This window comes from Terrapene carolina, unplaced genomic scaffold, assembly GCF_002925995.2.
Source record: "Terrapene carolina triunguis isolate 2854851 unplaced genomic scaffold, T_m_triunguis-2.0 Scaffold42, whole genome shotgun sequence".
In the NCBI taxonomy this organism is placed as follows: Eukaryota; Metazoa; Chordata; order Testudines; family Emydidae; genus Terrapene; species Terrapene triunguis.
In genome coordinates this window covers 19755541-19779189 of record NW_020664393.1, presented here as the reverse complement: position 1 = coordinate 19779189, position 23649 = coordinate 19755541, and the positions used below count along the sequence as shown (strand labels likewise).

General features: G+C 42.3%; 1 protein-coding gene across 3 annotated transcripts in view; it reads right to left on the bottom strand.

The window, feature by feature from the left end:
- RNGTT (RNA guanylyltransferase and 5'-phosphatase) overlaps positions 1–23649 on the bottom strand; it is a 409198-nt gene that overhangs the window by 366274 nt on the left and 19275 nt on the right. For all 3 annotated transcript variants that reach the window (XM_026654244.2, XM_026654251.2, XM_026654249.2), the window contains exons 3-5: positions 7839–7942; positions 7641–7729; positions 944–1019 (exon numbers count right to left, since the gene is read on the bottom strand). In XM_026654244.2, the coding sequence (XP_026510029.1) occupies positions 944–1019; positions 7641–7729; positions 7839–7942 (269 nt within the window). The remainder of the gene's footprint in view (positions 1–943; positions 1020–7640; positions 7730–7838; positions 7943–23649) is intronic.

Genomic DNA, 23649 nt, shown 5'->3' with positions numbered 1-23649 from the left:
GGGGGGGGGGGGGGGGGGACTCCGAGTGGCCGCGGCGCGGGCGCCGCTTCTCCCCCTCCCTCCCTCCCAGGCTCTCAAGCCTGGGAGGGAGGGGGAGCAGCGGTGCGCGAAACGGCCGCTCGGGATCTCCCCCTCCCTCCCAGGTTTGAGAGCCTGGGAGGGAGGGGGAGACTCCGAGTGGCTGCGGCGCGCGAAACAGCTGATTCGCACGCCGCTGCTCCCCCTCCCTCCCAGGCTTGGGAGCCTGGGAGGGACGGCGAGTAGCAGCGCGCAAATCAGCTGTTTTGCGCGCCGTGGTGCGCGAGTGGCAGCAGCAGCGGAGGTGAGCTAGGGCGGCCGGGGCACATTTTTAGGGGCGGCATTCTGGCGCCAGCCATACCGCCCCTAAAAATGTGCCGCCCCAAGCACCAGCTTGTTTTGCTGGTGCCTAGAGCCGGCCCTGCTTTTGAATATGCCAAGAACAAAAGATCTAAAATAATGCTATCAATCAAAAGCAATACACATCAGTCTATTTCAATACTTTGCACAGGAAAGAGAGAAAGCAACCTATATCCATACTCATGAAAACTTAAACACAGCTGGTAGGGCTAATTGTTGGTCTACAGACTTGACAATATAGCTGAAAGCTTAACTGAAATAGACTCAACTGTCAAGAGAGTTTGACAGGAATCATGTTAATGTATGTCACCTGCTCAAAACTAAGACTTTCCAGTTACCATCATCTATTGAAAATACAGACATGCTTAGTGCACTGTGTCAGATATGAAGAAAAAAAATCAGCATTCCTAGAATCAACAGTGAAAAAATATATTCATTTAAAGATAAAACTCTTAGAACAATCGGACCACCAATGGAGCAATGACAATTGTGAAACACATTGGAGAAAACACTACCAATTATATCCCTTCCCTGTACCCAAAATTAATTAAATTTGCAAAATTACCTCCAATCCAACTTCTCAACCAAAAAGGCACAGATAAGAAAACCAGTTCGATTGAACCCATGTGTACAATGAACACCTGGAAAACAAAATAACACTAAATGTATGGCGACAAATCATTTTAAAAATGAATAACATGCAGCTGTTTTTATTACAAACAATGCCAACAAGTGATATTTTTGGCTCATTCCATTTAAATTACCACCATTAAGGAGATGCCCCCATTCTAATTGAGGAAACCCAGATCCTCTAGAGACTATGTATAAAGCCCAAACGATATTTAAATTCTGTGTGCTAATTCCTATCAGTAATTTTCTGAATCTTCAATTTGTCACAATACAAAAGCTCAACAGTAATATTTTTTATTAGTGTTGAAATATGATTAATACCAGAAAGTACCTGATTGCTTTCTGATCAGCATTTGTAGGAGCCATAAAAGACAGTGTAATCAATGCAGTGATTGTGAATTTAGAGAAATAATTTGGGGTTATAGTCATTTCATACTGTTAAGCATAAAAATCATGTCAAAGTTACCCTGCTTTAAACTTAAAAATTATATCCATAGATCCTCTCAATTCTATTTCAAAATGGCTATTAACATGTTAGTGGTTATTTAATTTTAATTTTGGAAGAAATCCCTAAAAAAACAAATCCATTCAATAAAGACAATCACTTTGAACTACTTGTCTTTTCAGTTTAAACAGAAACCAATGTTTAAATTTAATAAATTGTTTTTTCAGCCTTTATTTTATTGAATATTTCTCAGGAGGGAGAACAAAAAAGCAATTGCTTCTAATTTTCCCTTTTTCCTATGTTACCAGCTCCATCTAGTGGTTTAGATAAATCAAATCGGAAAGAAAGACCATCTCTTGCTGTTACAGTAGTTCTGTCAAGAAAGGGGACTTTAATATCTTGCTCAAAATTTGTCTTGCATCTTTTTTTATTTATTAAAGTGACAGGGATCACACCATTAATTTATTAGTGCCATGCCAATTATTCCGGTTATTTTCCATATTTCTCAACCATATTCAGAGAAGTTAAAGTATCTGGAGAGTTTTTCTTTGGGGTCTACATGATCAGATTATGAGCAGGTTTTTTTTTTTTTTTCCCTATAACACAAGCAAAGTGAATGGTAAATTCCAGAATATGGGATTAAAAAATATACACAGTTTTCAAGTGTGTACTTTACCTCCTCCCTCCACACCAAAAGCAAAATTGTTACTAATGGTCAAAAAAGGGGAATAACTTGAGTCGACCCCCTCATTACAGACATGTATCAAACCAGGTCAGACACCTTTCTTCCTCAACCTGATTGAAAGATAATTTCCTATGTATGAAGAAAATGTAAGGATATTAAGAATGTGTTCTCTGAAAAACAGAAATGTCCCAATAATTAACAGATAGATACAAGTGAGGCTTTCTTCCTGTCTGTTTTACTAACCCTTGCTTATCTCAAAACTTGCTTCAGACCACAATGGATTTCAGTTCTTGTAATCACATTTTTCTCTCTCCAGAGCAGCCTACTAAGGCAAGGTCTTTACACTTTATTTCCTTGGTGGTAGAGGATTACTCCAGACTTGCAACATTGTGTTCCAAAAAATCAAGTTTCCAATCCATCTTTATCTAATTTAGCTAGGAAATTTCACACAGATTGCCATTCAAACTAGCACTTTGTATTCCTGATCTATTGAGGCTGAAAGTTAAATTCTCTTGACTTACACTCAGTTTGTAGCAATGGGGGGCATGCAGTGACTACTGGCATCAAAAAGTCAAAGTCAAAGTTCTTATGATTTTTTTCATCCATATGGCAATAGTAGAAGCATGTTGGCAATGAAAGCAAGGCGTTGGGATTTGAGGTCATGCAGCTTTCCCAGACATCACTGTTCCTGTCCTTTTCTATGTACATACAACTTCCCATCTCCCCAGTTACTCTGGTGTTTCCTTAGAAGGACCTGATTCTCAGGCTTCAAGACACTTACATTAAAATATTATGAATTCTCAAAATTTGATTTTTACACCTAAAAACTCGACCATGGTTTACTTAAAAATTAACACTAAGAAGGAAAAACCAGTAATCCTAAGAATGGAATGGAACTGAGTAAGGAAATATGAGTGTGTTAGGAAAAGTTTAGGATCAGCAACGTACGTCTGAATCATGTGATGACCAGCAAAGTATGTTGGCAGCATGAAATTGTCTTCCAAGGGAAGCAGTGCAGGCCCATTGCTCAAGTACACCAAACTAAACTCAAGAATCTAGAGTCAGAAACAAGTATGCATTTGAAGGAGTTGACCTAATGGGTCTTTTCTGTCTCTGATTTCTATTACTATTAGAAGTTAAGTTCGGAAACGGCAGATTTTTCTATCTACTTTATATTTGAAAAATGAAACATTACCTAATCATATAGGAAGGACAGAACTTTTGCTTCTTTTCTGAAGACCAGATTAAACCTCATTATCAATCTTATCACCCTCATGTGGTGAAACTTATTCAACTATGATGGGAGTCCTATGCCAATCACTTACTGCTCAATCCAACAGGAGTAGAACTGCCCTGAACAGAGCTTTACTGGTTTCCTCTTTCTGACATTTGAAACTGCTTCATGTTTCTCATGTAAAAATTTACATTAAAGAATTATGCATTTGTCTCATTCATATCCTTTCTTTTCTGCTGTGATTAGAATAGCTCTATTCTTCCTCCCCAACTAAACACATTTGACAACTTTGATGTTTCATTCTTCTCATACAGTATATTTTGCACTGCTTCTTAATAGACTAGTGAATAGAAACAAAAGATATTTGAACTTCCCTCCTCAAACATGACTACCTCAGTATACAGGCATTCATTCCTCTGTCCATTTCTAGAACAGTGATCTGTTTTCTCTTTGACACCATCTGTCTAGAATTTTAGAGAAGGAACCTCTTTCTATTACCCTCTAAAGATGAAATTACAACAGAAGACATCGAGGACACTGCTAATTAAATCTCTTATGAGGAAGAAAATACCTCAGACCAGAATAACTAAGCTAAGGAGATGAAAACAAACGCCATCTTAACAAATAACTCCAATTTCACGTCTCGGTTCACACAGCAGAAATGAAAGGTGCAGTGTAATCCGTATTCCCTATAACCAACTATCAGAAGTTAATGGCCCAACACTGCAAATGATATTTAAAGTTAAAATACTAGAAAAATGAACTTTCTATTTCAAGCACTTCATAATGCTATCTGTATTCCATGTAAACTGCTGACCCAGAAAAATAATTAATTGCATTGAGATGCTATGGATGGCTACATCAACTTATTCCAATTGATAGGTAACATATGATGTGAGAACAAATTCCATATATGATTTAAGAAAATGTTATTTAAAATTCCCATTGAACACAAAGACTGAGAAAAAACAAAAACATTCTATTTCACAGAAATAAGTGTTCACGCAATTTCAAGAGTTAATTTTTAATATTAGGCCAATTTGCCTCCAATCCAATGGTTCTCAACCTTTTCCCTATCATGAATCCACATTACAACAGAAAAGTTTGAAACCCTCCCTCCCATTTATCTAAAGAGAGGGAGGGCAATAATCCTTAGGCTGAGAACCACACATTCTAAATCAATCATTCAAAATTTGATAAAAATGCTAAATGAACTTGCTGCGGGGTAGGTACACCCCGTCACAGGGTGTCGGGTCATGTGTGGTCAAAAAAGACAGGGCAGAGACGATACTGCAGCCGATTAGGTCCTTTGCTGAGGACCCTTACTATAAAATGTGGTAGTACTGCCTAGTGACTGGAGTCAATAATGTCACCCTTCTCCACAGGGCAGTGTGACCGACTGGCCAGAGTCAATAATGTAGCCTTTTACAGGCAGGGCAGCGTGGCCTAATGGCTGGAGTCAATAACGCAGACCTTCTACTCAGGGCAGCGTGGCCTAAAGGCTAGTGAAGGTGCCCACTTCTGGGGTGCTGTGTGGCCTATTGGCTCGCTGGGGAAGTGAGGCGCCATCTAGAGGTGTGTGACACACCGGGTAGAGGGCCTTAGGCCCTCCCTGCTCCTCCGAGTCCCCGCCCAGAGCTCCTGAAGCATGCTGACTGGTTCCCTGGTTCACTCACGAGAGAAAAGTCTAAGTCCCCTGGGCTGCTTCCTACCCTTTCTCCCTCAGCGATGCTCCAAAGTCCCCCCGCATCCCTGGGGTCCTCAAGTGGCGTAGCTCCTGCCGATGCGGTCTCTTCTCCGGGCTCAGCAGGTAGCCCGGAGTCCGTCTGGAGCTCTGGGTGCCGTGGGCCTGCAGCAGCTCCCTAGAGAGAGCCTGCAGTCTGCGGCCTCCCACTTCAGCAGCTGCTTCCTTTTATATTCTGCCTCCAAGCTGAACATGCCCAGCAGAGTTGGAGGGGCGGGGCTTCCTCAGCCTACAAAGCACAGTTAACCCTTTGGGGGCTGGTGCAGGATAGGTACACCTCATCACAGAACTCTTCAGTGAATAAGTCCATTTGTGATCTTTAGGGCTGGTCTACATACCATTTTTATACTAACACACACAATGCCAATATAAGCACTTTATACCAGTCTAGATGCATCCACACTAGGGAGTTGTACTGCTTTAACTATATCAGTTTCTAAACCAATATGTAGCTATATCGATTGTCTACAGACAGTTTTTGGAACTATGTGTTTAAAAAAAAAAAAATGCATGTCTTAAACCAGTAAGTGTCTCTATGTAAAATATATAGAAAAACCTTGAAGTGTGCTTCTCCTCTAAGAATGAATTAAGAAGATGCTATTTATACATAATTCAACAGATTTGCTCCCCGTGATTATTCAGAATTATATCTGCTAAACAGTGACAAAAAATAACGTTTTATTGCTTTTACTCCTGTTAGCATGACAGTCAACAAAACCAGTAGAAAGTACTGAATACCATTTATTCAAATGCATCAACTCAGTTGTTTACTACATACCTATCAGTTACACCTATACAAACCTACTGAAAGCAAACTAAATAGTTTCACAAGCACTGAGAATTTAATCTTTATTATGGATGACACATGAGAAAAATAACCTAGCTTGACTCTTGGATCCCAGGTTTAGTTTTCAGGACTGGCAGTTATAAAAACATTTACTAGTAATATTTTTACCTTTGAAAGCATAAAATTATATTAATGTTTAAACATAATGGTATTCAGAAAAGGATGCATTTAGTCTCATGTATCTAATCTGATTGTTACATTTAAAGTAAAATTAAGAGTCTTTCATTAACTAATTTTGGATATTTTTGCTTTTGATAAAAATCAAAGTTCTGAAAATACTCATTTTGAGGCTGTATATGCCAAAGAAGTGTAACACAATCAAATTTCCATTAACAGTTCCCAGTATATTACTGAAGGAACTCAACTGCTGAAGTTGGAAACTTTACAATGTAATACTAAAATGAATACTAAGCACAGGATCTTTATAAATCCAACATGACCACAAGGAGATCAACTTCTCTTGGTTATCAAATGCCACATAAGTTGTGGTCAAGCCGAGCAGTGCTTGCCCAAGAAACACTCACTTGCATCAGAAGGAGTTAGGTAAAACATCTGTCCCGTAAAACGTCTGTCCCGTATATGTAGCGATGGGGCAGGGCCTCCCGCCAAGACTGACAGGAAGGAACGACTTTTCACCCTCTGGTGGGCAGAGCCAGGCAAGCCACACCCACCCTGCCAGAAGCATTGGGGCGGGACAGAAAGTTTAAAAGGTGGGCCCTGCAGCTCAGTTGTGGAGGAGCCGGAGAAGGAAGCAGACGTCTCTCGCCTGCTGCTGAGCCCTGCACCTGAGATGGAGCTCTGTCATGACGAGGACTCAGAGGAGGGGTTGGGACTGCTGACTGACCAGTACCTGGAGGAGCTACTGGGACTGCTACTGGCCGTGTACCCCAGGGAGATGGAGGAAACCCAGGAGACAGAGGTACACTCCAAAGGGGTAGTAGCCTGCCCACATTAGGCCAAGAGGTCTGCATTTAGCCAGAATGACCAGGGATGCAAAACCATCCCCTGACGTGTCCCTAGCCTCTGTTTGCCAGAACCTGGGAATGGGCGACAGGAAGTGGATCACTTGATGATTACCTGTTCTGTTCATTCCCTCTGAAAGCAGCTGGCATTGGCCACTGTCAAAAGACAGGATATGGGGCTAGATGGAACATTGGTCTGACCCAGTATGGCCGTTCTTATGTTTGTCCGCTATCTGCCTGAGCCAGGAGGCCAGGCGAAAGACAGCTTACTGCTCTGCCCTGCCCAGAGCCCTGTTAAACTACTTGTTGCTCTGCCCTGCCCAGAAACCTCTGAGACTGCTAATTCCCCACTGAGCCTTGCCTTTATAGATACACAGTAATGAGGGGCGTTGCTTCCCTCCAAGACTGACGGGGAGGGACAGCCACAGACCCCTACATTATACAACTGTTTAGCTGCCATATTTGTCTGCATAAAGCAACCAATTCTATTTAAACTAGTGCATAAAGTAACATGAGATTGATTTTGAGAAAGACAAAAGCTTGTTTATACGGTCATCTCTATCAAGCAATCCTTACAGTGGCACAAACATTGCACTGAGGAAATCCACTTGCTTAGATCCTTCTTGGAATCAGGGAAAGTAGTAATGCTTGATAATGGAGACAAGATAGTGGAGAGGCAAAAATGGAGCAAAAAAAGGGTAAAAAAGAGACATACCTATAAGCTCTGAAGGATTCTTATCACTAAAATGTTCACACAGGCGGATAAATGCTTCCGTGTTCTCAGGTGTAGGGCACTCACCATGCCTGGTAAACATTGAAAAACAAAAGTTAGAATAAAAACAGAAAGGGGAATGAATTCAGTACAGACTTTTTACTTAAAGATCAAATATTTATTTGGGTACAATCAACTTACCCTTTACACTGAAGTTTTATATATTTGATCCCTTCTTTTTCTATATCATTTCTATCATAGAATCGAGTGGTGTTCGTTAAGTCCACCAATAAACCCATTTTAACCTAAAAGAATAAAAGCAGAGTAATTATGTTATATTTAATTGATCCAAATATGAACAGCTCACCAATATGAATTGGCTAATAGCCAAAATAAACTGACAGCATACTAAAGTTGATAATGCCTTTTTTTTTTAAAAAATACTGTGCTTGTTCATAAGGTCTATGTAATATTTGGTTCCACTACCACCACAATTTTTCCTCCTTCAAAGCTTCAATGTTTCATTTTTCAACTAGCCACCAATGCCAAACTTCCCAAACCAACCTGCTCAAAGTGAAGAAAAAACATTTGGTGAGGAAAGAGTATGCAATCTGAATTTAAATGAAGAAAGAATTGTTAAATGGATTCAGATATTTTTAAACTATTATGAACTCAAGCTGTAATTAAATCAACACAGTTTTAGTGCCCTGAAGCCTGAGCCCTGCAAGTCCAAGTAGGCTGACATGGGCTAGCCAAGTGTATTTAATTGCACGGTAGACATACCCCTAGACTTTTAAGGCCAGAAGAGACCATCATAATCATCTAGCCGGACTTCCTGCACATTGCAGGCCACAAAACCTCACCAACCACTCCTGTAGAAGGCCCGTAACCTCTAAGTCCTAAAATCTCAATTTAAAGACTTCAAGTTACAGAGAATCCACCACTTACTCTAGTTCAAACCAGCAAACGACCCATGCCCCATGCTGCAGAGGGAGAAGAAGAAAAAAAAAAAAAAACAGGGTCTCTGCTAATCTGAGCTGGTGGAAAATTCCTTTCCAACCTCAAAAATGGTAATCAGTTAGACCCTGAGCATGTGGGCAAGATCCACAAGCCAGACGCTCCCCATCTAGTGTCTCTGGCAGTTGGAGATATTTGCTAATAGCAATCACAGATGGGTCATATGACATTGTAGGTGATTTCATAATACCATTCCCTCAATAAACTTATCAAGCTAAGTCTTGAAACAAATTAGATTTTCTGCCTCAGCTACTCCCCTTGGAAGGCTGTTCCAGAATTCCACTCCTCTGATGGTTAGAAACCTTCATCTAATCACAAGCCTAAACTTGTTGATGGCCAGTTTATATCCATTTGTTCTTGTGTTAACACTGGCCCTTAACTTAAATAACTCCTCTCCCTCCCTGGTGTTTATCCATCTCATGTATTGTCATAGAAATGTAGGGCTGCAAAGGACCTCAAGAGTCATTCTAGTTCACCCACACACTGAGGCACGTTAAAGTATACTTAGACCATCCCTGGCAGATGTTTGTCTAACCCAGCGGTTCTCAAACTGTGGGTTGGGACCCCAAAGTGGGTCACGACCCCATTTTAAGAGGTCGAAGCCCGAGCCCCACTGCCTGGGACCAAAGCCGAAGTCTGAGGGCTTCAGCCCTGGGCAGCAGGGCTCAGATTACAGGCCCCCAGCCTGGGGCTGAAGCCCTTGGGCTTCGACTTTGGCCCCATCCACCCAGTGCTGTGCGGCTCGGGCTTTGAACCCCTCCACCCGGGACGGCAGGGCTCAGGCAGGCTCAGGCTTTATTCCCTCCTCTTGGAGTCATGTAATAATTTTTTTTGTTGGAACGGGGTCCCGGTACAATGAAGTTTGAGAACCCCTTGTGTAAACTGTTTTTAAAAATCTCCACTGATGGGGATTCCACAACCACCCTAGATAACCTGTTCCAATGAGTATAGATTTAGAGGTTTTTCCCCCTAATATCTAACCCAAATCTCCCTTGCTGCAAACTAACCAATTGCTTCTTGTCCTACTTTCAATGAACATGGAGAACAATTGATCACCATCCTCTTTAAAACAACCTTTACCATTACCATATTTAAAAACTTATCAGGTCCCCTTCTCAGCCTGCTCTTCTCTAGACTAAACATGCACAATTGTTTCAACTTTCCCACATGGGTCATGTTTTCTAAACCTCTTACTTTTGTTTCTCTCATCTGGACTCTCTCCAGTTTGTCCACAACATTAAACTGTGACACAATACTCCAGCTAAGACCTCACCATTTCTGAAAAGAACGGGACAGTTACCTCCCGCATCTTACATGACACTTTTGTTAATATATCCCAGAATGACATTAGCCTTTCTCGCAACAGCACTGACAATATTCCTCAGCAGAAGATCCAGGTGCTTTTTCATGGCTTTGAAACTCTCCAGTTCATCAACTGGACCAAACTGTCAAAGAAAATTATGCATTTATCATGTATGGCTTTCTCAGATTCATTGCACTCTACAAAAACAAAAAGATTTCAAGGTGTGCCAGTACTACAAAAAAAATCAGTTTATCAGCTACTGATGTGCTTTAAAATCAAAATTAGTAGACCTAATCTCATTCGATAGTTAGAAATGTAAAAAAAAAAAAAAAAATACTTTCAAGTATATACCAGTAGCTCACTTAAACATTAAAGACAGTATATTTTTTTAACCATAATACGCTTGTAAGAGGATGGTGATAGTATGTCATTGTGATATTAGTAAAACACTATCATGTATTCAGAAACATAAAGGAGTTCTGATTAATAAAAATATCTATATAAAAAGGTAATAGGCTTCTATTTACATTTAAGGCCAATAGGCCATCAATTATTTAACTTTGGATATAGCAAAGTTATAAATTAAAAGCACTAGCTTTTCTGGATTGTTTGGAAGCAATCTTCAGCTGTGATTGGAGTATTACCCTTGGGGAAAATTCTGCACCAAAAAAATTAAAAATTTTGCAAAATTCTGCATATTTTTTGGTCAAAATAACTATGTAATCATGCCAGTTTCAATTATTTTGGTAATTTATTTTAAAATACCTGTCAGCAACTATGTCTATAACAATACAGACAACAACAAAAATTCCCCGAAGAGTAGAGAGTTAAAGAAACCCCTCCAACAACCCAGCTCTTGTTTCTCTGCCCTCTCCTCCCCATAGCCCAGCCAGGGAGCCAGACACCCACACCCTCTTCTCCCAGAGCCCAGCCACAAGGAGCCCCCCCAGCTCAGACACTCATACCTCCTCCCACCTAAGAGCCCAACTGCAGGACAACCCCCAGCCCAGACACCCACACCCCTTTCTGGGCCTTGACTACACTAAGAAAAAAGGTTATTTAAAAGAACGTTAGCTAGCACGTTTTAATTAAATTCTGTTTAAAAATGCATTAGGCTCCTGGTGCAGAGTTTAAGCACTTTTCAACATATTAGTTCATCACAGTCAATCCTAGGACTGAAGAGATGACCTTTAAAAATGTGAACCAAATGTAAACTACATGTCATCTACCCTAGTCCGCAGGCAACCTAAATAATAGCTTTGAGAAGTGTGAACTGTACTAAGTTATCACATCTGAAGTGTGATGACAAATTAAATGCTAACATTAACCACCTCAATGGTCATCATTTTAGTAGGAACATAAATGAGGAGGTTACTTACCTGTAAGTAGAGGTTTTTGAGAGGTGTGGTCCCTATTTATATTCCAGATATGACTGCGCATGCCCCAGAGTCGGAAGATTTTCATAGCACTGTCCATTGACCCACACATGCGTCGTGAGTCGCCTCATGTCTCAGACGAGATTATATTAGGTCATGCAAGTCGATGCCTCTTCACTCACCCTCTTACTGCTGAGTGTACCAGTCCGCAGCAGAGAGCACAGAGGGTAGGTATTGGAATACAAATACGGACCACACATCTTAAAGAACCTCCAGTTTCAGGTACGTAACCTCTTCAAGTGATGGTCCCTATATGTATTCCAAAATGGGTGAATATCGAGAAGTTGTCAGTGGAGATGGGTACGAGGCATCACAGCCTGTAGTACAGCATAGCCTACTGCAGCATCCTCCGCCACCCCTCGGGCAATGGTATAATGGGCTGTGAAAGTATGTACTGAACACCACGTCACCACCCAGCACATGGCCTGTCAGGAGACGTCCACTAAGTAAGTGGATGGGGCTGCCAGTGTCCACATCAAGTGTGCTGTAATTCCATTGGGCGGCAGGTGTTGAACAGCGTATAGCATTCTCAGATGCAGCCAGAGACCCATTTTGAGATTTGTTGGGAGGAGAGGACTTGGCACTTGGAGCAGTCAGCAATGGCAACAAACAGTCTGGTAGAGGCACAAAAGGAGTGAGTTCTGTGCAGGTAGAATGCCAGCATGCGGCAGACGTCAAGGGAGCGAAGAGTCCTGTCTGCAGGGGTGGCACGTGGCTTAGGATGGAAGACCGGCAGGTGAATAGATTGGTTGAGGTGGAACTCTGACACTCCCTTCAGGAGGAACTTGGGATGCAGTCGTAAGGAAACCTTATCCTTATGAAATACAGTGTAAGGAGGGGTCAGCCATCATGGCCGCCAGTTCACTGACGCTCCTGGCCAAAGTGATAGCCAAGAGGAAGGTTACCTTCATGGAGCGATATGAGGGGGAACATGTTGCCAGGAGGTTCAAAGGTCATCTGGTGAAGACGGGGAGGACAAGGTTGAGGTCCCACTGTTCCAGCGGAAAACTGTTGAGAAGGCCTTTCATGAAGCGAATGGTGGTGGGGTGAGTAAACACCAAGTGTTCATCCATGAGGGGGAGGAAGGCACTAATCACCACCAGGTGGACTTAGACAGAGCTGAAGGCAAGGCCTGACATTGAGTTCCAAGAAGTAATTCAGGAGGACAGGAATGGATATTGCATCCAGTGGGTGGTGATAGCATTGAGTCCAGGATATGAAACGTTTCCATTTTGCTGCGTAGAAGGTGTGTGTGGAGGCCCTCCTGCTTTGGGTAAGGATGCATTGAACTGGTGTAGAGCATGCTTTGTCTACACATGAATTCCATCAAAAAAAAATCAGGCCGTGTGGGGAAAAAGGCCCAGATTGGGATGGTGGACCCTGCCACAGTCCTGGATGAGGAAGTCCTGGAGTGTGCAGAGGTGGAGTGGTGTGCGGATGGAGAGCCTCAGTAGGTACGCAAACCAAAACTGGCAGGGCCAGAATGGGGCTAGGAGTATGACAGTAGCCTGAACTCTGCAGGTCTTGCGATGGACTTGTGGAATGAGGGGAATGGGAGGGAAGGAATAGTGGAGGTTGCCCCTCCAGGGTAGGAGAAGAGTATTACCATGGGAGTCATGGCCCATAGCGCCTCTGGAACAGTAGAGGGGAAATGTGCAGTTGGCGTACATGGCAAAAAGGTCCCAGTGAGGGGTGCCCCATGTACGGAGGATGGAGTAGAGAGTGGGGTCATGTCGCTCCCACTTGTGGTTGAGGCACTTGGTCCTGCAAAGCGCATCGGCCAAGAAGTTGCGTGCTTCTGGGAAGTACGCTGCTTGGAGTGTGATGTGGTGGTAGATGCACCAGTTCCATAGGTGGACAGATTTGGAACAGAGGGACAGGAACTTGGTACTACCTTGTTTGTTGATGTATGTCACTGCTACAATACTGTCTGAGAGGAGCTGAACATGTTGCAAGCGAAGTAGAGGCTGCTACATGTGGCAGGCTAAGTGAACCTCCTGCAGCTCCAGGACATTGATGTGCATTCTGACCTCTAGCAGCATCCAAATGCCTTGGGTGCTGTGATGGTTTAGGTGAGCATCCCAACTGGCAAGGGAGGCATCTGTGGTCATGGTGGCAGTCGTGACCAGGACAGCAAAGGGAGTGCCAATCAGCACCTTGGAAGAGTCGGTCCACCAGGTGAGGGAGGCCAGAACCGACTGTGGGATGAACACTTTGGCATCCAGGTGATCATTGTGGGGTCTGAAGACCATCAGGAACCACAGGTGGAGGCATCGCATATGTAAACAGGCATGTGGTGTTACGGAGGTGCAGACGGCCATGTGCCCAATGAGGCAGAGGCAACAGTGAGCCATGGTGCGAGGGCTGCAGTGTAAGTCTGTAATTAGAGCTGCCAAGGTTGCGAATCTATCTGCAGGGAAGAAGGCTCATGCTGCCAAGGAATCAAGACGCGTCCCCATGAAGGTGATTCTGTGTATCGGTATGAGCATCAATTTCTCCTCCTTGATTCACGGACGCCAAGAGCTATGAGGAGAGAGTGGACAGCAAGGATGGTAGAAGTAAGCTCGTCACGTGACAGCGCAACTAAAAGCCAGTCATCCAGGTAGGGTTACACCAAGTAGCTTAGATGATGCATCTGTGCAGCCATGACTGCAAAGACTTTTGTGAAGACCTGTGGGGTCATCACGATGCCAAAGGGGAGAACTCTGAATGGGTAGTGGTTGCTTCCCACACAGAAGCGAAGAAATTTTCGATAGGCCAGGTGATTGACAATGTGAAAGTATGAGTCTTTCACATTGAGAGCTGCAAACCAGGCCTCCTTGGGGAAGAAGGGAATAATAAATGATAGCGTCACCATACAGAATTTAGATTTTCTGATGAAGGTGTTGAGGAGGCAGACATCAAGGATAAGGTGGCGCCCTCCACCCTTTTTCAGGATCAAAAAGTAGGGGTAGTAAAATTCTCTGCCCAGGAAAGATCAGGGAACCAGCTCTATGTCACCCTTCACTAGAAAGGTGTCTGCTTCTTCTTGTTGTAAGAGGTATTGAGGGGAAGGATCCCCTGTAGGTGTCCAAGTGAGGCTCGTGTGGGGGGAAAATCAAGGAATTCAATAGAGTAACCAAGGTGCATCTGGAAAATCATCAGGAAGAGACAGATTTTGAACTAGGGAGATTGGTCCCAGGCTGGAAGGGAACTCAGCCTGTGTATTAGGAACTGTGAGCTGCCTGTAACATCTATTAGGGGGAGAGAGACTGATTCAAATCTTGCTTAGTCTGTTAAAGTTAGAATTTAGACTGTGTTTCTATTTTTATTTCTTAGGTGACCAATTTTGATCTCTATGCCTGCTACTTAGAATCATTTAAAATCTATCTTTCTGCAATTAATAAATCTGTTTTAGATGTTATCTAAAACAGTGTGTTTTCAATTGAAGTGCTTGGGCAATCTCAGCTCAGGTTACCAAGGGCTGTTGCATGTCCATCAGCCTTTTGTTGGAGTGGCGAACTAATTAATGAACTTGCACTGTCCACGGGAGTCTTGAGCAGTGTAAGACACTATATTTCTGGGGTGCAAGGTTGGGGTGACTGGCTGGTGCCTCTCTCTCTGAGATTCACAAGTGGCTCAGGGAGCATTCATGCATTTTAGCTGGGTGTGGGGCTCCACATGCTGATGGCTGAGTGACCATAGTGTCTGGGAGGGGGCTTTCTGCTCGTCACTGACATAGCATTGTGAGAGACAGCCCAGGCTGAAGAGTTAAGGGGGCACAGTCGTCCCACAGTTCCAGGTTATACACCGGGGATTCCATCACAGTGGGTCAGGGTAGAGGAGGTGGCTGCAGCTGGGCCACCGGCCGGAGGCACTATAAAAAGTGCTGCCTCCATGGGGGTTCTTTCTGTCGGTGATAGTAGGGAGGATAGGGTACGTACTGCCAAGGACAGAAGGGTTTCTGCTGCTGTTTGTGATGGGATGCTGGGGTGTAGATCCCAAGGGACCAGAGTGTCACCCTTGAGTCCTTCAGGGAGTGGAGGGACTCATCCATCTTGCCTAAGAAGAGCTTGTCCTCACCGAAGGGGAGGTCCTATACGGAGGTCTGTATCTCCCACGGAAAGCCGGAGGACTGCAGCCAAGAGTTGCGTTGCATGACTATGCCCATGCCAAGGGAACAGGATGACATATCCGTGGCATCAACCGCTACTTCAAGGCCTACCTTGGCCACCAGGCTGCCTTCCTCTATGAGGGTGTGGAAGTGCTGTCTCTTGTCCTGCAGCACATCGTCCAGGAATTCTGCTAGCTTGGCATAGCTGTTGAAATCATACTTTGCCAGCAGATCCTGGTAGTTCACAATGCAAAATTGCAATGCTGCTGAGAAGTAGACCTTCCTGCCCAAAAGGTCTAGGCACTTGGCTGCCCGGTCCAGAGGAGTCAATTTCTGCATGTGTTGGCGGGCGGGTTCTGCTGCCACATGCACCACGATGGAACTGGAGGGTGGGTAGGAAAAGAAGAAATCTGCCTCCTTAACTGGGACAACATACCTGCATTTTGCCTGTTTTGGCATAGGGGCACAGGAAGCTGCTGTGTGCCAGACTGCTCTCGCAGGTTGCAGGAAAGCAGTGTTGATGGGGCAGCAATGCACATGATGATCCCTGGGGTTGGAGGATGTTCAGCAGTTAGTGGTGCTGGTCATGCACCTCCTCCAGGGGTATGCCTAGGTCTGTGGCAGCCCTGTGCAGTAGCTCCTGATACTGCTTATGGTCATCAGGAGGCAAGAGGGTATAAGGGCATCATCCGGAGAAGACAAAGCGGCCATAGAGACTGGCGGAACTGGCAGTACCAGCTCTGCCTCTGTTTCTTCCTCAGAGCCCAATGGCTCCGGTGCGAGGTCCAGGGCAGAAGGGAATGATGCTTGAGAAAGTTGGTTGAGCCACTGATATGAATCCCAGTGTGGCCAGGGCTTGGGGAATATGGCAGGTGCCAGGTCATATGCTAGCAGGTGAGATGTCTGGACATAGGAGTCCAAGCGTCTCCTCGAAGTGGAGGAGAATGTCGGTTCTGGCTTAGAGAAGCCATCAGAGTCCAATGAAGCCCACAGGAGCAGTGGAGTCGTCAGTACGGACATCCATGATACACTACCTGGAATTGCCCCTCCTGGAGCAGGAGCAGTTCATCCACCAAATTGAGTGGCTCATGCATGGCGAGCAGCGGAGAAGGGGGATAGAGCAGTTCAAGTTGTGGGCTCACAGCATCGTGAGGTCCAGCGAATTTCTCTGTGAGAACCGAGGAGCGTGATGGTGTCTGCGGTGCCAAGTGAACCGATGGGCATGGAGACACTCGCAGCAAGCACCCCAGAAAGCATTCCAGGTGGGCGGCCACTACAGTGGTCTGTGGTACTGCCTGGTCCTCCTCCTTCTTCATCTTACCCTTGGAGCAAGGAAGCTTAGGCAGTGGTGGGGCAGGGTCCATGCACGACTTCTTGCCCAGTCTGGCTCAGGGAGGGAATGTTTTTGGCTCTCATTCTTGGGCTTGTCCTGGACCGTCAGTACCACTGTATCCGGGGCGTGGGATGTGCTAAGCGGAGCACTCACTAGCAGTGAAGGGTGCTGCACAGATGGCTCTGCCAGTCCCACGTTAGACTGAATGTGGCCGGACAGCCACCTCCATAAGGAGCTTGCAGAGGCAAAGTTGTCACGCTTCCCAGGTCCGCAGTGGGAAGGACACACACATCTTGCAGTGGGCAGCGAGATGAGTCTCCCCAAGACAGTAGATACAACACTGGTGCTCATCACTCACTGAGAGCAAGCAAGGACACAAAGCCCAGTTTTTGAACCCCGGAACGCAGGACATAGTCCCTGGGGAGCCCAACCGGGGCGACGAATACTAACTAATACTACACAAAACTATTTACAGCTAACTATAGAAGAAAAAAAACAAAGAACTACTATATACAAACAGACTAAAATGCTCTCATAGTTGAACTATGATCACGGAGGAACAGGGATTCTGATTCCGACAATGCAGCAGTTAAGAGGGAACTGAAAAGGCGTCGACCCGCATGACCTAATATAACCACAACTGAGACACAAAGAGATGCACATGCGGGACAATGGACACTGCTAAGAAAATCTTCCCACTCCAGCAATGGCGCGCATGCGCACACACGTTTGGATATAAATAGGGACCACCTCTCAAAGAAGAACAATGAGCTTCTCTCTCATTGTTGGATGTAATGAGGCAAACAGATTTTGTCAAGTGTTGAAGCAGTGGAGGAACAAGAAATTCAAACCAACTGCCAAAATCGGAAGGTTCCACTGTACCTCTACCCAAAACAGAGGGAACAAGGAGACGTATCCCCATCTCAGGACAAAACGGTTTCAACTGATACTTAAGTGACAAAAACCAGACTTGGTTCCCACTTCTTCCTGGAAACAAGAAGCCTCAAAAGTCACTTTCAAAATTTCAAAAACTTCCCATGATCCCCCAAATGACTTCTACAATGCAGTTAAGAGTTTAATACAAAAATTTGTAGCCAACATAAAACTGAATTTAATATCAAAATATATAAGCACAAATAATACTTTTTATGGATAATTTTCTCCTCATGTTTCACTCACTTCAAAAAAAAATCACTTTTTTATTTTGTTTGAATTTGTCCAAGAAATTTTAGTTTGTTCACTGGAATATTGCTGCAGAAGTTAGATCCACATTGCTACCAAGTACTTGGGGGCTTTGCTCCTAATTTGCACAGCAGAAGAACTAGCATAAAGAAGTCTGCTTGGGAGAAGACCCCAGAGGTCTAGGGCTTCTGACCGACTAGTCTCTCTCACCTCCTGTGTACCTCTTTAAGCATAGAGAATCGGAGCTTTTTGGTCCCTCCAATCACCCCTTGATCTTCATGAACTTCAAGCAGCAGTGGATCAAAAGGGTGCCTGTCATAATTTAGGTCTGATATGCTACAGGACACAGGGCCTTGTCTATATCACCTGAAAACCAGATTACCACCCTTCCAATCACATTGTAATTTAATTAGGGTATGGGTAATAAACAATATCAGATATCTATTTTACATTTTAGTATCTCACAATTTAACAGGGCTAGAAAACCAAGTACTACAGGAGTAAGAAAAACTGTTTCCGTTCCTGCTGAAGCACCGGTTGCAGTACACATGCACATATAATACCCTTGCTCTGACTGAGAGGGATGAAATAGAATTGTATGAAATAGATTCTGAAATGTGTTTTTGTAGCTCAGCTGCTTTGGCCTGTTGTGGAAATGAGTGTCCATAAGATGTCAGTGCTCCAGAGAGAATCACCAGAGTGTACTATCTTGGTTGCTGTCCCAAAGGTTTGTCCCCAAAATGGCTCTAGATTTGAGTCTATTTTTGCCAGGGTGGATTTGATTTAAATCACTAGTCAGGAAGACTCTATTTAATCATGGATTTCTACATAAAAGTGCATTCCTGCTGGTCATTATAATCTTAATACATATTCTTCACAACTCAGAGATAGATGTAGGTTTCATTTTTAGGAGGTACACACTATACATTTTTAAGTGATTTATTTTGAAAACTTTTCAGATTAGTTTTACAGCTATATTAGAAAATGAATGATTGTTTGGTTATTTAATTTACCAAAGGTAATTGAAGCAGATATTTATGAAGTCATTGGGAGGTGAACTATCTCCAATTCAACAGGTTAATCATTAATATTTGGAAGATTTTCTTGCCATGCTGTATTATGAGGAGAACATCACCAGATAGACATTTAAATTGTTTTATTTAACTAAAACATCATCATTATGTATTCTGGATTTTTTTCTTCAACAGCAAACATATAATAGTTTAACAAAACAAGCATATGAATTTTTGAATTTAGTTAAACATTCAAGTTTTTTTAAAATCAGGTTTGTTTTTGTTAAAATTGTTTTTAACTAAAATAGTTAAATGAAATATTTAAAAAAAAATTGACTATGTTATCCAGGTCAACATGAGAAACTTAAAATATTGGCTTCTGCAGCTAACTCAGTCATCTTCACCTTCATTTTCCTGTTGTTCATAATCTGGAAAAGAAAAAAGCTTTCCTGCTTTTTCAGGTCCCAAACGATTTCTCAATTTAGAATGAATTAGTCCAAAGGAAGAAAATATTCTTTCTACACCAGCAGAAGAAGCTACTGCTGTTAAAAGTGAGATTATCACTTCAACAGACTCTGAATCCAAGTGCTTAAGTGACTTCCACCAATTCACTGGTTTGACTTTCTTTAAATCATCAGCAAACATATATTTCTTAAATGGTTCACCCTTAACTCTGAAGTTTATTATAGTTGGCATTATGGAGGGATGATTTCTGGATGTCCATGTCATAGCCAACTTCTCTTCTTCAGCAGTTAAGGTTTGACCCTGGTACCAAGTATTGAGAATATTTGCAAAAAAATGAGCATTAAAACAGCTATTTCCCTGTATTTTGTTCAAGGCTACAGAAATAGGCTTCAGGGTACTCAGCATGTGTTCAACATATTAAGCGCAATGGTGAGAACTTTGGCTGTGACAGTGCCATCTATTTTTTTACGATTTTGTTCACAAACTGTCATCAGATTAGGCCAGTTCTTGATATAGTGCTCAAAACAATCCACTACTGAGTTCCCTCACACGTCATGTGGGAGAGTTATCTTGGTTCCTCCCATTTTTTTCAGAGCAGCTGCTGCAAAGTGGTTGTTATGGAAGTATTTTGCAATTTCAACAACATTAGCCTTTATTTCTGGAAAACTGAAGTCTTTGGCTAGGAGGTGCATCAAATGAGCACTGCAACTGTATGTTATTAACTTGGGAATCTCTTCTAAATAATTTCTTCTCATCTTGGATACATTTGCAGCATTGTCTGTGACCAAGCTGCATATTAGACATTTTAATTTTTGTTCAGTTTGTTATAGCTTATACTGCTACTTCTTGTAAGTATTCTGCTGTGTGCACATTTCCTGATGTATCGTTTCTGTAAGAAAGACATTCCCTTCTTCTGTTGTCACACAAGCACATACAACAGGATCACTGTGGACACTGCTCCACCCATCAAGACTCAGGTTAACAATTTTACCCGCTAGACCTTTTGCACACTGCTCAATTTCTCTTTCAGACACTTTATCCAGCAATTTCCCTGTGACATCTGCTCTGTTGGGTGGACTGTATCCTGGTCTTAATGACTGAACCATGTTAATGAAGTGCGGTTTCTCAATCATAAGGAAAGGAGAGTTTGTTGCATAAACAAACCGGGCAATTTTTTCATCAATTACTTCTTTTTGTAATCTGCTGGTTCTTATCACAAATTTATCTATGGTTGTTTCTGGTTGACGGAGATTTTTTTTTCTTTTTGCTACAGGTGATATACTGTGGCTATGTGACATACATGATGTGACAAACACTATCATTGGCAGATAACTCTGAAACTATAGAAAATGATGGTGATCTTGAAGGTGGATACTCTTCAGAATCCTGTATGTTGAGGATGGATTCTCCTAAACAAAATAAGTCAATGTGGTTATTTAATAATTATTACCATACTGCTCATTTAGTATTACTCATTGCATTCACTGACACTCAGTATACTTTAAAGGTGAAATTGTAAAAGGAAGATCTGCCTATTTCAGCTATTTATTTTTTAATCACAACTGCATCTAAAATGATAGTCCCATAGAGTAACAACTATATTTTTTGCTCAAGCATGAGAATTCAAGAATAGTCCAGAAGGAAGACAGGCAGTCCTTAAGAAAAAAGTATGAAATAAAAAAGTTTACCAACCTGAAGATCCTGCATGTTCAGATATGTTCCTTTCATCATCTTTAAAACAGCTTCCTCCTGAGAAGCAACACTTCTCATGATGTTGTTTCATTCGGGCAACCAGGCCTTGCATTTCTTTGTTGCACTGTTTGCATTTTGCACGCATGCCTGTCTTACCCACAGGTAGAGGATCTTCATTAAAATAATTTACAAATTGGGTCTGTTTTACAGCCTGCTGCCATTATAGGTTTTCCCTTCTAGTGAGAGAACGGTATCGTAGATCTCAAATCAATGAAGGCTACTCTCAGAAAGACCTCGAGACTTCTGGCATATGCTGCTCAAACAGTTTCACTTTTGTTTCTACTGCCTGTCCCTCCCTTCTCACTTTTATCTCCAGACTTCTTCTCCTTGTCCAGATCTATTCCACCCCCAACAATCTTCTATTCGTTGAACTTTTTGAAACTTTACACTTTTAGAGACAGGTAAGGGATTGACTATGTACACAAATTTGCAGAAGGAAAATAGGGTTGAGGTCTCATCCCTATATATTATTTATTTAAAATCACTTTTGCTGTTAACAAGCATGTTATCTCTGGAGACACAAATCCACAGTTTGAAAACTACAAAACTAAGCATCTCTGGTGGTATCTTACTGAGCACTGAGTCCCATTGGGTAGATAGAAAGATTGACCTTAATAATCTATACAGAAGCCCCTGGAATCCCATAAAATTGGGTCCCTAATCCACGAACTATTGGAACTCACTTACAAAACTTTTCTTAAACATTACATGAATATATTGTCTCATACTATAGAATTAGAATTTATAATCCCTATTCCATGATGAGATATCTTTGAGCTATAATGTATCTTAATTAAAACAATCTTTAGACAGGTTTTTTCCTCAAAAAGCATTTTATCAAAGAAGTCCGATTTAAATAAAAAATTCCAATTTATTTGATTTTTTTTTTTTTTTTTTTTTAAACATTGATTTTTATCCACCCTGATTTTTGCAAGGCCCTCCTGGCTACAGCCATCAGGAGAAAATTAAAAGTACAGCTATTTTCCAGCAGGCAACTAAGCATTTTGTAATTGACATTTCATCAAATCATAGCATCTTCAATCAATCATGCCTAGCTCACCTTCTGTGATGCAACTTAAAGATGGAAGAGTAACATTAGCTTGAGCAAATTCTGGGATGTAAACCAGGAATGTCCACAAAGGGTAGTTCTGACAATAAATTATTGACACAGAGCTGCAGCATGAGAAACATCACATCTCATGCATATTAGTCACCCAAAGCTTTTATTATGTTAATTCTATCATCTCAGACCACTATATGGATGCTATCTTTGGAAACCTGTCATTTATTAAGCATGCCCAGTAAGACCTTAAATTGTGGTTTCTGCACGTATATTGTCAAAAGCCTCTCAATGCAGCAAAGAACTGTTCTTGTGGATGTTCCCGTCTATTCCAAGTGTCACTGAGAAAAGACTATGTAGTACTGGAACACAGTAGTTGCCATACCGTTATCAGACCACTGTTCCATCTAGTCCGACATCCAGCCAGTCAGTAACCAGTAGCACGTGTTTCAGAGGAGAGGACAAGAAACCACGCAGTCAGCTATTACAGAACAATCTGCCCATATGGAAAGGTGTTTTTTTTAGTCTTAGTCATTTAGAGGTTGTCTTAATTATTTTTGGACTCACTATGTCCAAACATCTCCTGTAATCTAATAGCATTTCACGGTTTTAAAAATCAGAATCATAACGGTCTGCTAAAATTTCCCATACATATTAGAGAGAAGTGTGGAGAGGTGGCGATAACCAGGCTCCAGTAATCTGATCAGCTGCTGAAAGTACAAATACTCAACAAATTAAAGTAAGCTGGTTAACAACTGTCTATGGAAAATTCTCTTTGCCTCTAGATAATCCATTTTCCAGCTGCATACTCATCCATTATTGTGTTTATTGCTAAATTGCTGTTCTTGAGATATGATGATCCCAAGTAATCTTCTGCCTATTAAATATATTGGCAAGTTTCAGAGTGCCAATATCCACATACTTTCAAATGGCAGATGTTTAGTTAGTAGAAGCAACATTGTGGCTCTGAACAATTAAAAGTGTTTGTTGGATTAATTACACAGACAGAACTTTGCTTATCACTTGTGAACTAAACAGTCAAAACGAAGGCCCTCATGCCAATAACTGTATGATTAGCTGATTCTGACTGCTTGATTTCTTACAAATAGAACAGAATCACAACAGCTTCAGTGACAACTGATTCAGGCACAGGTTGAACACAAAATGGGCGGACTCAACACACTCTTACTTTAAGTTCTTAAATTTGTGACCAGGAGCATTAGAAAGCTTTAAAAAGCTAGCAAAATATTTCCATTTTGTGTAGCACACTAGTGAGGCCTGCATCTACTGTGCACTTAATTTTCCTTTATACTCTTACATGTTGTAAGGGCAAAAACAACAACAAAAAATTTGGAAAA